The following is a 12,324-nucleotide window of genomic DNA, read 5'->3' on the forward strand; positions in this document are numbered from 1 at the left end:
TAGTTCCTCAGAATAGCCTTGCCCTTACACCTTCCTGCCTTTACTACTAAGTCTGTCATGTTACTATGTATGAGCATTCTTATGCAAATGTGAGTCTCAATGCTGCCTGCTTCTACCTTTTCTCATATTTTCGCGTGTGCTCACGCTGTGCTGTATTTTGTCAGGGAGTACTGTCTGTGTCCTCGTTCAGAGCTCCAGTCTAACTCATTGTCTGGCACACTGTGAAACAGTGTGACTGTGTCTGTTGCCTCCTCAGCGTCTATTTTGTCTCCCCACAGAGCATTGCATCATCAGCCACCCTTAGGGTCAGCAAAGGTTATTAAGAGTTCAGTTAATATCTGTCTAGACGTACTCACACAAGCCTACCGCCCACTGTGAACCAGCTCACACATTCACACTAATATTCTCATAAATGGAGGCACAGCATCAATGAAGAAATCCCTCTAAGTGTATTATTAATAAGCCAAAAGATCACAAAAGTCTGATATTGTTAGATTAATTGGTGATTATAAATCGGTTATTGGTGTGAAGGGCTTTCTATCACTCTGTGTTGGGACGGTGATGCAGTGACATTGTGTCCAAGGTGAATGCTGCCCTTTCTTCCACCATCCTGAGATGCTGAATTAGATTAACGGTCAAAAATATAAATGGATAGATATGACAGTACAAATAATGGATTGGTAAAACAGCAATTTGCAGACAAGGAGTTTGCAAACAAAATGACAAATAGACACCAGAGGGAAAGAAAAACAGTTGCAGAGCAATTTGTTAACCATCAATTAAATGACAAAGCAACACTGAAACACACAGACAGTTCTACATTTCTGCTTTCAAATAGAGAAATCATAAAAATTCGACATTTACACATATACTGTGTAAATAAATGGGAGAGGCCAGAAACCTATTGTACTCCTAGTGTCAGTCTTCTATGTATGATGTATGATTTGAAGACTGTGGAACTACCAAAAAGACAGCAGTAACTCTGGGTAACTCTGGTTAAGCAGTTAGAGAAGTAAAGCTGAGAGGGTTTGGACATGTGCAGAGGAAGGATAGTAGATATACTGGATAAGGGAAGGTGTTACAGAGAAGGATGCTAGGAATGGGGTGAGACAAAGGCAGTTGATCCACTGTGGTGATCCCTAAAAGGAGGAACCTTTCTCTTTCAGAAATATTTTGATATTCAGTTTTTACTTAAAGTGTGTCATAGATGGGCCCACAATGGTAATTGTAGAATCTCAGACATGTGAAGTAATTATTTCACCCTGCATTATAATGACTGATTTTGGCCATAGTTACTGCACAAAATATTTAAGTATGTAATACTTTGTAATGCTCCTCTTATTTTGTTAAAACTTTCAACATCATGTATTTCTTTACATGGTGCATCTGTGGCAGGGACTTCAGTACTATAAATCAGTAAACACAATAAGATCTAAGCACCATGTGCACCGTGAGATTTTTTTTGGATCAGACATCTGGTAGAGCAGAAGGTCAAGCCGCGGGTTATTAAGTAGCCTCATAAAACACCAGGGTAAATGGGCAGGATATAGCTTACAAAGTACATAAGTCGACGGCATGAAGCTGGGATCATGAATGCACCATGTGAGTCTTAAACCATCTATTTTGGCAAGCACTGTATAGGTATCACATACACGTATATTACACTGGGGTTACATTCTTATCTGAGATGGCTATAGCAGGATAAAGGGGACTAATTTGGAGCACTATCCGAGGAGCGTTATTTATACTGAAGGTGTATATTTATACATTTATCAGGGTGCATGCACTGTATCTTGTCCTGCAGTTAGCGTTTTAAGGTGGTGGATGGCTAAGATTAGATTACTCTAAGCTCCAACAGCCCAAACTAACAAGACAGATTGCTGCAAAAGGGTTGCCTGCATACCAGATTAAGACTCCAGGCCAGTGGGCCAGGTTTACAAAGATCTATAGAAGCCTTTAGCCAACACGCAGGCGTTTACCACTACAAGAAATGTGTTCAATTGTTTCTTGTTTTACTGTAGGACTACTGTTGTGCAGTGGTAGAGACTATACTTTTATACTATAATGTCTACGTTTTTGTTTTCAAAACAAACCAAACTTTTTGCTAGTCCCACATTCTTCACAGATTTCTGGTTCGGCATGTTGTCAAACCAGAAACGTACTCTTCAGATGAAATGGTGTGACAAGTGACTGCTATCTGACCAAATAGATTTTTTTCAATGTGCTGCCTCTGACAATTATCATACCATAAAAAATGGATCACCAGTGCTAACCTTTTATTGATTTCTAATCAAGCTATACAGTTAATGGTAGTGTTATGCAGTTAATGTTTCCAGCAATCAATAGCAACTGAATCTCTGGTTGCTGGTTAGGTAATAAAGACTCTGGGGGGAGGATACAGCCCCAGGGACACTTGTCAACTATCAGAGACCCAGTAAATATGTGCCCGGCCAGTTTGATTAGATTGATTCCAATCGGTCTAGTCAGTTCAGCTGTAGTCTATTTGATTTAGCCTGAACTAATTTTAGTCACCCATCATTACTATGTCTTTGCTTTTCCTGATCAGACTGGTCTTTCACAATGAGAAACAACAAACACAATCCCGACTCCTCCCTTTATTGTTTTTATTGTTATCATATCAGACCAACCCAAAGAAGTATATCCAGAATAAACACCTTTTGCAAGTCAATGAGCATGTTGACGTTCACTAAGATACTTTGATCACTGCAAAATTGACAGTTTTTAATAGAACATATACAATATGACAGTTAACAAAAAAAAATCCAAATGTGTTCTCTTATCACTTCCAAGCTGTTAGACTTGACTGTGTGCAGTCTTTACCAAGCCAGCACACATGGTACAGTGTTTGGAGAAGGCAGCCTCCTAAGCTGACATTTGCCTTTTGATATGGAGCTAAAATTCTCTGAAACAAAACAAGTAAAATCACCAAACCCAAAGTGGTGACTATTGTTAAACTCAGTACTAAATGCTTCTAGTCTTGTGAATGTAACTGGCCTGGGGTGTGCTGGACCTGTCTGGGATGACTGGGTTGAACCAGTCTGGTTTCTGCCTCCCGAGTTATGCTGTCTGTGCAGGATTTTTGTTCCAGCCTGACAGGCACCCACTGTAATTAACTCCCTGGATCACTCTGCATGCTCACTCAAACAGACAAAAAAGTGATGGGGGAGAGTATGGGTGCAGGGGGAAAGTGGGGTGAGAGAGAAAGAGAGAGGGAGGGTGACAGGCAGACACATACAGTGATATGTTGACACAGACAGACAAGAGGGCAACAGCTCCCAGTTATGGGATTCAAACAAACACATTCCCCTGTATGGATGGCAATATACGACTGAAGCAATAGCAAGGTTGATGTATAGCTCTGCTCTGCTCTGTGTGGAATTCCCTGGGAAAGGGAAGGAAAGAAGAGGGATGGTGTCCACACTGTGAACTTTAATTACCCACTCATTCAAGCTGCATTTGGACAGCTAATCCCCCGGCTTCCCTTTCTTTATGGTCACAGGAGGACAGGAGTCTGGTGCTCCCAGGCTGCAGTCTCACAGTAAAGTGGACAGCATCAAACAGTGTACTGGCTAGTCATGTACAAGTCATTTATCATCCTGTTCAACCTATATAGTTGTTATTGATTCCCTGTGCTTTAAAATAGGACGACCACTGTTTGAAGTTTTTTTGAGGAATTAACTTAGATTTAGACATTGCACACTGCATTCATTATTAGGACCAAATTAATGTCCCACATCAACTCTGTCTAATCAAGTGTATCATTGCCATCACGGCTTTAAGTCATTATTATTATGATCACTTTTGTCTAGTCAATGGCAACCTGAAAACACTGAAACCATGAGTAGACTTTGGTGATTTAGAGTAAATGGGTCAGATCATGTGCACCGAGTGACTAGAATGTTGCACTGAATTTACACTGAATGTGGCACTGGATGCATCTATAGGCGTGTGACCAGGCCTACTGTGTACTGCCTCTGTGTATGTGCATGTTTGTGTGTGTTCATGTGTCTCCCTGCGTATGGTAACTTAGCATTAGCTACATGGCTGCTCACTGGGAGGGATGCCATGGTAATCCTGTGTTTGGCTCATTGTGTCCCCCTCTGTCTTTCCTTCTCTTCCCCTTCACGATCACCTCCTGTGTCTGTCACTTTTCTTTCTCACACGCTGCCTTTTTCCCTTCTCCTAGCTGTTGCTGTGTCAGAATTACAGTCTGTTTGTTTTTCTCAATTCACTATCTGTTTGTAATACAAGATCTAATTATACAGTAAATTATCTATTATCTTCTCAAATGACTTAATAATTTTGGATTGAAGCAGCCTGTTTTATAACAATTACCCCCAAAACTTGCTGTTCTCAGTGGGACCCGATGGGTGAAGTTTAACACTGATGGCTTTTCATCTTCAAAAAATGATCTCAAAAAATGTTGTTGCTGATGTCATGACAAAAAACTGTCTGGTGGCAAAACACAATTCTAACATTGATACTGCAGGTGAAACATGCTACCTTTGCAAGCTCTGTAAATTTCCCCCCAAAAAGGGCAAGTCGATTATTTAAGTAGCTCTGAACAACTGCTGATGTGAACCTGTTTCAGTAAGTGTTGGGAATAATACCAGAAAAGGTGATGAGGGCATTCCTGCTGCTTGTTAGTCCAACAGAAAGAGCCTGATCTCAAGGATTAGCCAAGGCTCTTGTTTTAGAATTAGCTCCAAACCAAACACATGACTGACTTTCCTCACACAAAGCCAGCAGTCAGATCAGATGGCTAACTGTAACACTGCTGTCTATTGTGAGGCTAAGAGTCAGAGGGATGCATTTCTTTGCTCCTCCACGAGGCTGCCTCCCACCATATTTAATATTCACACCATATAACAATGTTTCCCATTACTTCTCCACATAATTAAGTTTGGTGGGCTACAGCGTGTAAAGGCTTTGACAGAGGAGCCATATTAAACATTTATAATAATTCGACATTTTCCTCCCACTTCAATTACAATGCATGAAAAAGACTTTCTCAGAGTGATGTTTGGTGCAGTCACCCCTACATATGCTACAGTCCTCCTATTTACTCTGTTCTCACAACATACATCTCATTCATAATTCCATTTCATAAACAACAGATAGGCTGTGCTTTGTAGACCTGGTTACACCTAAAGGAATAATACAAAAACAAATAATGCAAACATTAATTTATCTTCTCTTAGTACTTGTAATCATGCATTAGACTGCATGATTACAAGAAGAAACAGCTTGTTTAATAATTTATTTCTATAAAGCAAGGCAGATGCCGTATATCCCCTTTATGATGTGTGCTGTTATTTGTTTCTTTCCTGATTACTACACCTACAACAAGCATTGATACAAACCTGAAAAACAATAATCGCCTTCATACAATTCAGGTAAATGCATGGCATAGTCTTTCTGATAGGACACCTATCACAACAAGAAGATATGCTGACAGTCTATTCTATTATTCATACAGTCCTAGAAAAGGCAATGCCTCCACTTTCACTGTGTGCTGTCACTCAGCTACAAGTGATGCTCCTCGTTTTCACCTCAGTCTCCACGGAACTGCAGTCACACAGTCTGAATAGGAAGCAGACTACGTGCTGAGATTTCCAGATCTCTGTTCATTTTACAACAGTAATACTGTGTTTAAGATTCTGAAGTGGATAAATAAAGTATAAGTATTATCAGTAAACCTACGGCATTGTGTTCTTTAAGTGCACTGGTTATAATAATTTAAAAAAAACAGAAAACAGACTGTCTTACCTGAAGTTCACACCAAGCCACCTCCACCCAAGTTTCGGTGTCTAGGCCTTTATAGACGGTCTTGAAGGCTCCTCTGCCTAGTTCTATGTCAAATTTGAGGAACCTTCCTCCAGGAGAGGTAGCAACAGCTTTCATCTCTGCCTCCTCTTCCTGTTCTCGGTCCCTCTCCATCCCCCTCGGTACAGGTGCAGATGAAGGAGCGTCTTTCCCAGGCTCATGGACTGAGCTGGTGCAAGACGGTTCATGCCCCAAGGTTGCACAGGATGAAGCAACCCCATGCTGCTGGGGACTACTACTAAAGACTGAGTCTGATGAGCGCAGCTCCAGGTGGGGGGCACTATGTGATGCCAAGGCGGGCACATCCACCTCATCGTCTTCCTCACAAATCTCCACACTCTTCCTGAAGAAGCGCTTCTCCCTTCTTAGTCGTTTCTGACCTGTATCGATGGGTAGGGAGGGTGTGGAGAATGAAATAGGTCTGAGTACGGTCTCCTCCTGGGAGGCTTCTCCTCCACCACCGCCTCCTCTGATTCCTCCATCTTCTTCTGTTGCTGCTCTCCCTGCTTCTGTCTGGGAGGAGGATGAGTCCATAGGGGTGCTGTCTGTCCTCTCCCTCTGTTGGTCGACCCTGTCCTCCCACTCCGGGTCCTCCTCCTTCTGTCCATCAGGTTTCTCCGAGGAATCCTCGGTGCCTGCGGGCTCTCCTGGGTCAGTAGCCATGGGGAATGGGCTTTCCCACCCCTGCTAGACCTCCTCCTCCAAACCTTTGTTCCTCCGTCAGTCCCCGTCTCTCTCTTTTTCTGTGGTCACCCTCTCACTTCTTTTAACGTGTTAAGAGACTGCTACAGGTGAAGGCTGTCCTTGATCAAACTGGTCACTCTGTCACTCTTTTCCTCTGTCGTCTTCCTCGGACTCTTTTACTCTGCTGCTTTACAGAAGCACAGAAGCAGGGTGAGATCACAACAGTTGCAATGTTTCTATCTTCACTTTCCTTCTCAACATTGCCTACATTTTCTTCAGGAGCGACTTGTTCGGTGCTAATCAAAAAGAATCAGACATCTCTGGGCTCAAACAAACACAGGAAACCAGGAGGGTTTTTTCAAGCCAGCTGGGGTAAGCAGCACTGTTATTATTTCAAACTCTGATGCGGAAATCTTCAAGTAAACCTGCAAGACAAAAAGAAAACACAGTCGATTGACATATTTAAATCTGTTAAGAAAAACACTGGTACATTATTTATATTTAATAAGATACACTTGGAATAGCCCCAACAGCCCAGTGTGAATGGATGGAAATAATGATTTCAAGATATCATCATAATCACATAGAGGGTGAACCTTAAGAAAGAAAAATTTTCATCTGTAATTTTAATACAACAAACGCCTCAGTTGTGTACAATTAAACCGAAAGAGTCTCTGAAGAATATCCCGTGAGCCTGGTCAGTGATCACACATGGTTTCATCAATCGTCAATCACATGTTTACCAGAGTCTAGCGTCTGAAGTTGTGCTCAACAGCTCCATTAGTGAACAGAAAGCTGCAGTTAGGAGTATACAATCCCAACCATTAAAAATGGATGATGAACTATGGGCCAGTTCGGTTGAGTGTCAATAATTCATACTCAGAGGGATTGTTGAACTGTATGAGAGATACTATCACACATATGCAACAAAAGCCTCAGAAGATTACACAACTGTGATTATGATTATCATCACTACAGTATTACTCATACCCTGGGAACCATTTAAAGCAGTGTAATTTTTTTGAAAGTACTGACTGGCCCTTAGGTAAAGTGAGGCAGAAGTGAACAAAGCAAGTTTCTTCTGAAATAGTGATCTTCCTATAAAAATGACCCGATTGCTGTTAGGGTTTTTTTGGTGATTTTTGTGTCATTGTGTGGACAGAAGTGGGCAGCTTTCCAGTGGCATCTTTATCTTCACTTCTCCTCTATCACTCCCCACCTGTCCCATGGTATTGTATCTCCCCTGCCTTCTTACAGCAAATGATCTCTAAGTGGCTCATAGCCTGGAGTTACTTTGGAGAGTGTATCTTAGAGCCAGGGTTTAACTACTAATAAAAGTTGCAATAAGGCCCAAAGTCACCTTATGACTAAGCATTTGAAGTTACAGGAAGAGAGCATACTAATGGATACCAACAACAGCCGTACACAAGGATTGTTATGGGAATGTAGTGGATAGGAAGTGCAGTCCAATTCAGGCTATTAACAAAATTGGCATATAAGTTTACACCTTCACACATATTAATTTGAAAGTGAACATGTGAAACCTACTGCAATTAGGCACCTAAACAATCTGTGGTTACAGCGACTTGGCTATGAAGAAACCCACCGAAGCAGCCGGCCTCAGACCCTGAAATGTCACAGTAGCAAATCTGAACTTGTCTTTAAGCTCGAACAAAGCCCACGGTTACCACAGGGGAATCATCTGGAAGCTCACAACAGCCATTATCTCTTTTATTACAATGACATTAACACTCACGTCAAGCCTATTGTGTCTCCAGGCTCAAACGCAGTGAGTCTGAAGTGCAATGCTAGTAGCTGTCAGTCAAACTAATGCACAATACACTGTCTGTAGACTAACTGCCTAAGCTCCCGAAGAACAAGCAATTCAAGTTTAGCAACATTTCCAAGGAACAGACACGTAAGCTAAGAGAGAAACCATCATCAGCATTAAGCAAGACACACCCAAATACTATAACGAAAGAAAACAAACATTGTAAAAAATCATCAAATAATAACCTTTAAATGTGATGTAATATGTTGTTATTTAGGCTGTTTTCTAGGAATCCGATTGATGAATAAAATATTCAAATATCCACCAAATTAAATACTTCCATCTGTCTTTTTTCTTGCACTTCTCCAATTAAACAGATTAAGTAATAAAGAAAATGGATCGATCAGTAGCACCACTCAAGTGAGTTTTTTTTTTTCTCTTTCCAAAGTCCAGCAGCTACTAGCCAGTTGTTAATAATAAATATGAGGCTATTCTACAACCCAAATTCCAGTTGGGACGTTATGTAAAATGTACATAGACTGCAATGCCGTAAACCCATATTCTATTCGTAGCAAAACACAGAAAACATATAATTTTGAATTTGATGGTAACAACACATCTCAAAAAAGTTGGGACAAGACCAACAACAGTCTGTAAACATCTCTGAACTGAGGAGACTGGACTTAGAGGAGAGCAATTTTGTACCATTCTTGTCTGATATAGGATTCTAACAGTCCTGGGTCTTCTTTGCATGGCAGAGATTTAACCCACATTTGTGGATGGCACAGTATTCATGTACCAGTTCTGGCAGTGTTTCTGAGCCAATTGAGTGGTTTCCATAACAGAATGCATTTAAAACATGCTCATGATCTTTTTGAAGATCATGAGCATGAAATATTGACTTTTTGGCCTTGTTCCTTGCGCACAGATTTCTACAGATCCTGAATCTGTTGGTGATATTATGTACTATAGATCAGCGGTCCCCAACCCCCGGGCCTCGGACCGGTACCGGTCCGTGAGTCGTTTGGTACCGGGCCGCGAGAGTTGAGGCTCAGGTGTGAAATGTGTAGTTTTCAGGGTTTTTATCCGTTTTGAGCGTTATTTTGTTATCGTTTTTATCGTTAACTCGGTTTTCCTGGGTCTTTTCACGTGTGTTATGAATAAATCTTCTTTTTTCGGTACCGGTACTAGTTTTATTTTGTTGCATTTATCCGCGACACCTTAAAGGCCGGTCCATGAAAATATTGTCGGGCATAAACCGGTCCGTGGCGCAAAAAAGGTTGGGGACCTTTTTTGATGAGTTAATGACAAAATATTCAAAATTTTACATTGAGGAACATTATTCAGAAATTGTTCCACAATTTTCAGATGTGATTTTTATTATTATTATTTTTACTTTTGTAGATTGGTAAACTTCTGCCACTATGCTCTTTTTTATACCCCAATCATGTCACTGATCTAATTAACATAATTAGTTGCAAGATGTCCCTTACATTTAAACTTTACAGCTTTTTCAGAAAGGGCTTTGTAATATTACCCTTTTCTGTATTTTCTAAAAATTAATTACTTGACATTGCTAAGAAATGTGTTTATTATTATTACTTTTAACTTTTGTTTAAAAGAAAAACATCAACAGTGTTTGAATCAAATAGTCCTCAATTAAGTTGATAGAAGATTAACTAATGTTTGCAGCAGCATCTCCCCTGTACTCTTCCCTCTGATTCACTAGCTGCAGGTAACGCTTCTGGTGAGAGGCTCTCAGCCTGTAGCTATGTTTAGAAGAATCTGACAAATAGTCAAGAGTGTACTTCTTAATGTTAACAGGGGAGAAAAGAATGTGGGGACAGCTGCTATTTTGTTTATCCTTACCCTTTAGCAAGACTAGGCACCCTACACAGTTAGGTCCATAAGTTTCTGGACAGAGAGACTTTTTTGGTAATTTTGCTACTGTATGTGACAGAAGTGTAGACTACTTTAAATTACGTGGTTTTGCAAAAGTATTTATTTACTGTTTAGGAGCTCAGTAATTTACTAATTACAGACATTATAACATGCAAAAAATGACACAAAAAATAATGGAGAAACTGAAAAAGTTGGTTTCATAGACAGATGAAACCAAGATGAGCTTCTACCAGAATGAAAGGGAGTGAAAGGTATGGAGAAAGAAAGAAAACAGCTCATGAGCTAAAGCACATTATTTGCAAACATGGCAGAGGCAATGTTGTGGCATGGAGATGTATGGTTGCAAGTGGAACTGGTCACTAGTGTTTATTGATAATGTAAATGCTGATAGAAGTATCAGACTTGGATTTTCATCCAAGTATTAAAAACAATTGTTATATCTAACATTATCTTACTTAGTTTTTCATTTCTTTTTTCGGCCTATATATAAACAGCTGTAATTCCTAAGCAGTTAATGCAATATTTTTCTTAATCCCCTTGAAAAAAAGCTGAAAGTATGCACTTCAATCACTTCTTGACTGATCTGGTGTACAGAAGCACAGCTGTGTCACTGTTTCAAGAACTAATGGACCTAACAGTATGTGTTTAAAATTCAAATTGAGGCCCTATTATTTTGTATCCAAATTTAACATGATAAACACAGAAGAAAAAGAGCAGAAAATCCTCATGCTTTAAAAAGCCGAATCTAGCAAGTATGAACTGATTCAAATATCATAACCCTGTTTCATTTTCAGTCGTCTACTCATTTAAGTGCTGCACCCTGTACCGGACTATCACTAGATAGACTAGATAGGCTAGATAGACTATCAAAAAGCATGCATCTAATCGAAGACTTGCTGTACAGTGATTAAAAAAACTACAGAAAACTGGGTACGTTTGGGTAACCCACAGAGGACATACTGTAGTGTACAGTGAGTCTAAAAAGGTAAAGGCTAACAGGATGTAGGGAGCATAAAGGGGGAAAAACAACAGCCGATAAAGAGAGGGAAGTTGCCCTTTAAGCAAGAGCTTATTTGCCCATGTCCCCAGGGCAAGGAGTTCCCATGAAAGCCACATACCGGACAGAGTTATCACAGCACATCAAACACGTTCAACCATCACTGTCTCTCACACCCGATCAGTCTCCCTTCCAAACACACCCACATAGACTCACGATACAGATATCAGACGGCAGGTTAGAACAAACTTTATCCCTCTGTCCCTTCAGCACTCTTTGTATCTTTTATACACAGACAAAAACCACACACACAGACACACATCGAAAGCAAACTGTCACTAGCACCCAAACTGCATGTCCCCTTTCAATGAAAGAATGCCGAAAGGAATTTCCTGACACCAGCCAAATGACCAAGCAACTGCCCGTGTGGGCAAGCGTGGTAAACTAAAGTTGAAGATAATAAAACCAACGCTGCAGCTAAAACTATGACATCTTGCTTTGGCAGCAAAATGACTCTGGTGCGTAGCGCGCATCAAGTTCCCGTGTCAGAGTCGTTGTCTGTTCAGTTTTCTATCAGCGCCGAAGTACATGAGAACTAAACAACTGACGTGCAGCAATCCACCTGCCCTGCAGGCTACGGTGAGGCTCCTGCATGGGAGAACACCTGCAGCTGCCTAATCATTATTGAAATGTGCACCAAAAATCTATGTGACAACTTTGCTTCAGTGATGTGATTTCTGTTCTATTCTCAATACCCACTGAAGCCTCTGTTTGTTTTCACTTATAACTTTTACCTCTATGCTTACAAGTGTGAAGCACAGGAAAAATGTGCTCTGTGTAACTTGTGTTTACGCTCATTAAAGAAAAAAGCACAAGTCCTAGACTAACATATATCTTTAAACACAACAAATATGCTGCAATCCGGTTGCACAACTTCCATAAATCACTTCACAGGGAAGCAGAATAATCCCTCAAAACAAAAAGCCGCTGAAAAATTAAGCAGGCATACAAAGGAAGAGCCAGGGGACTGTGTGCGTGTATGCGTGTAAGCACAGACGGCTATGTTTTTGCAATTGAGGGGGACATACAGATGAAAAAAGAAAAAAAAAAAGAGCGACTATAA

The 12,324-nt window shown here is 40.6% G+C and overlaps 1 protein-coding gene across 6 annotated transcripts in view; it reads right to left on the reverse strand.

The window, feature by feature from the left end:
* wnk3 (WNK lysine deficient protein kinase 3) overlaps positions 1–12,324 on the reverse strand; it is a 37,170-nt gene that overhangs the window by 21,226 nt on the left and 3,620 nt on the right. For all 6 annotated transcript variants that reach the window (XM_084917127.1, XM_084917128.1, XM_084917126.1 and 3 more), the window contains exon 2: positions 5,791–6,956. In XM_084917127.1, the coding sequence (XP_084773253.1) occupies positions 5,791–6,510 (720 nt within the window). In that variant the 5' untranslated portion in view covers positions 6,511–6,956. The remainder of the gene's footprint in view (positions 1–5,790; positions 6,957–12,324) is intronic.

The sequence above is a fragment of the Perissodus microlepis genome, chromosome 20 (genome assembly GCF_051167445.1).
Source record: "Perissodus microlepis isolate ML-2025 ecotype Zambia chromosome 20, ASM5116744v1, whole genome shotgun sequence".
Taxonomy (NCBI): Eukaryota; Metazoa; Chordata; class Actinopteri; order Cichliformes; family Cichlidae; genus Perissodus; species Perissodus microlepis.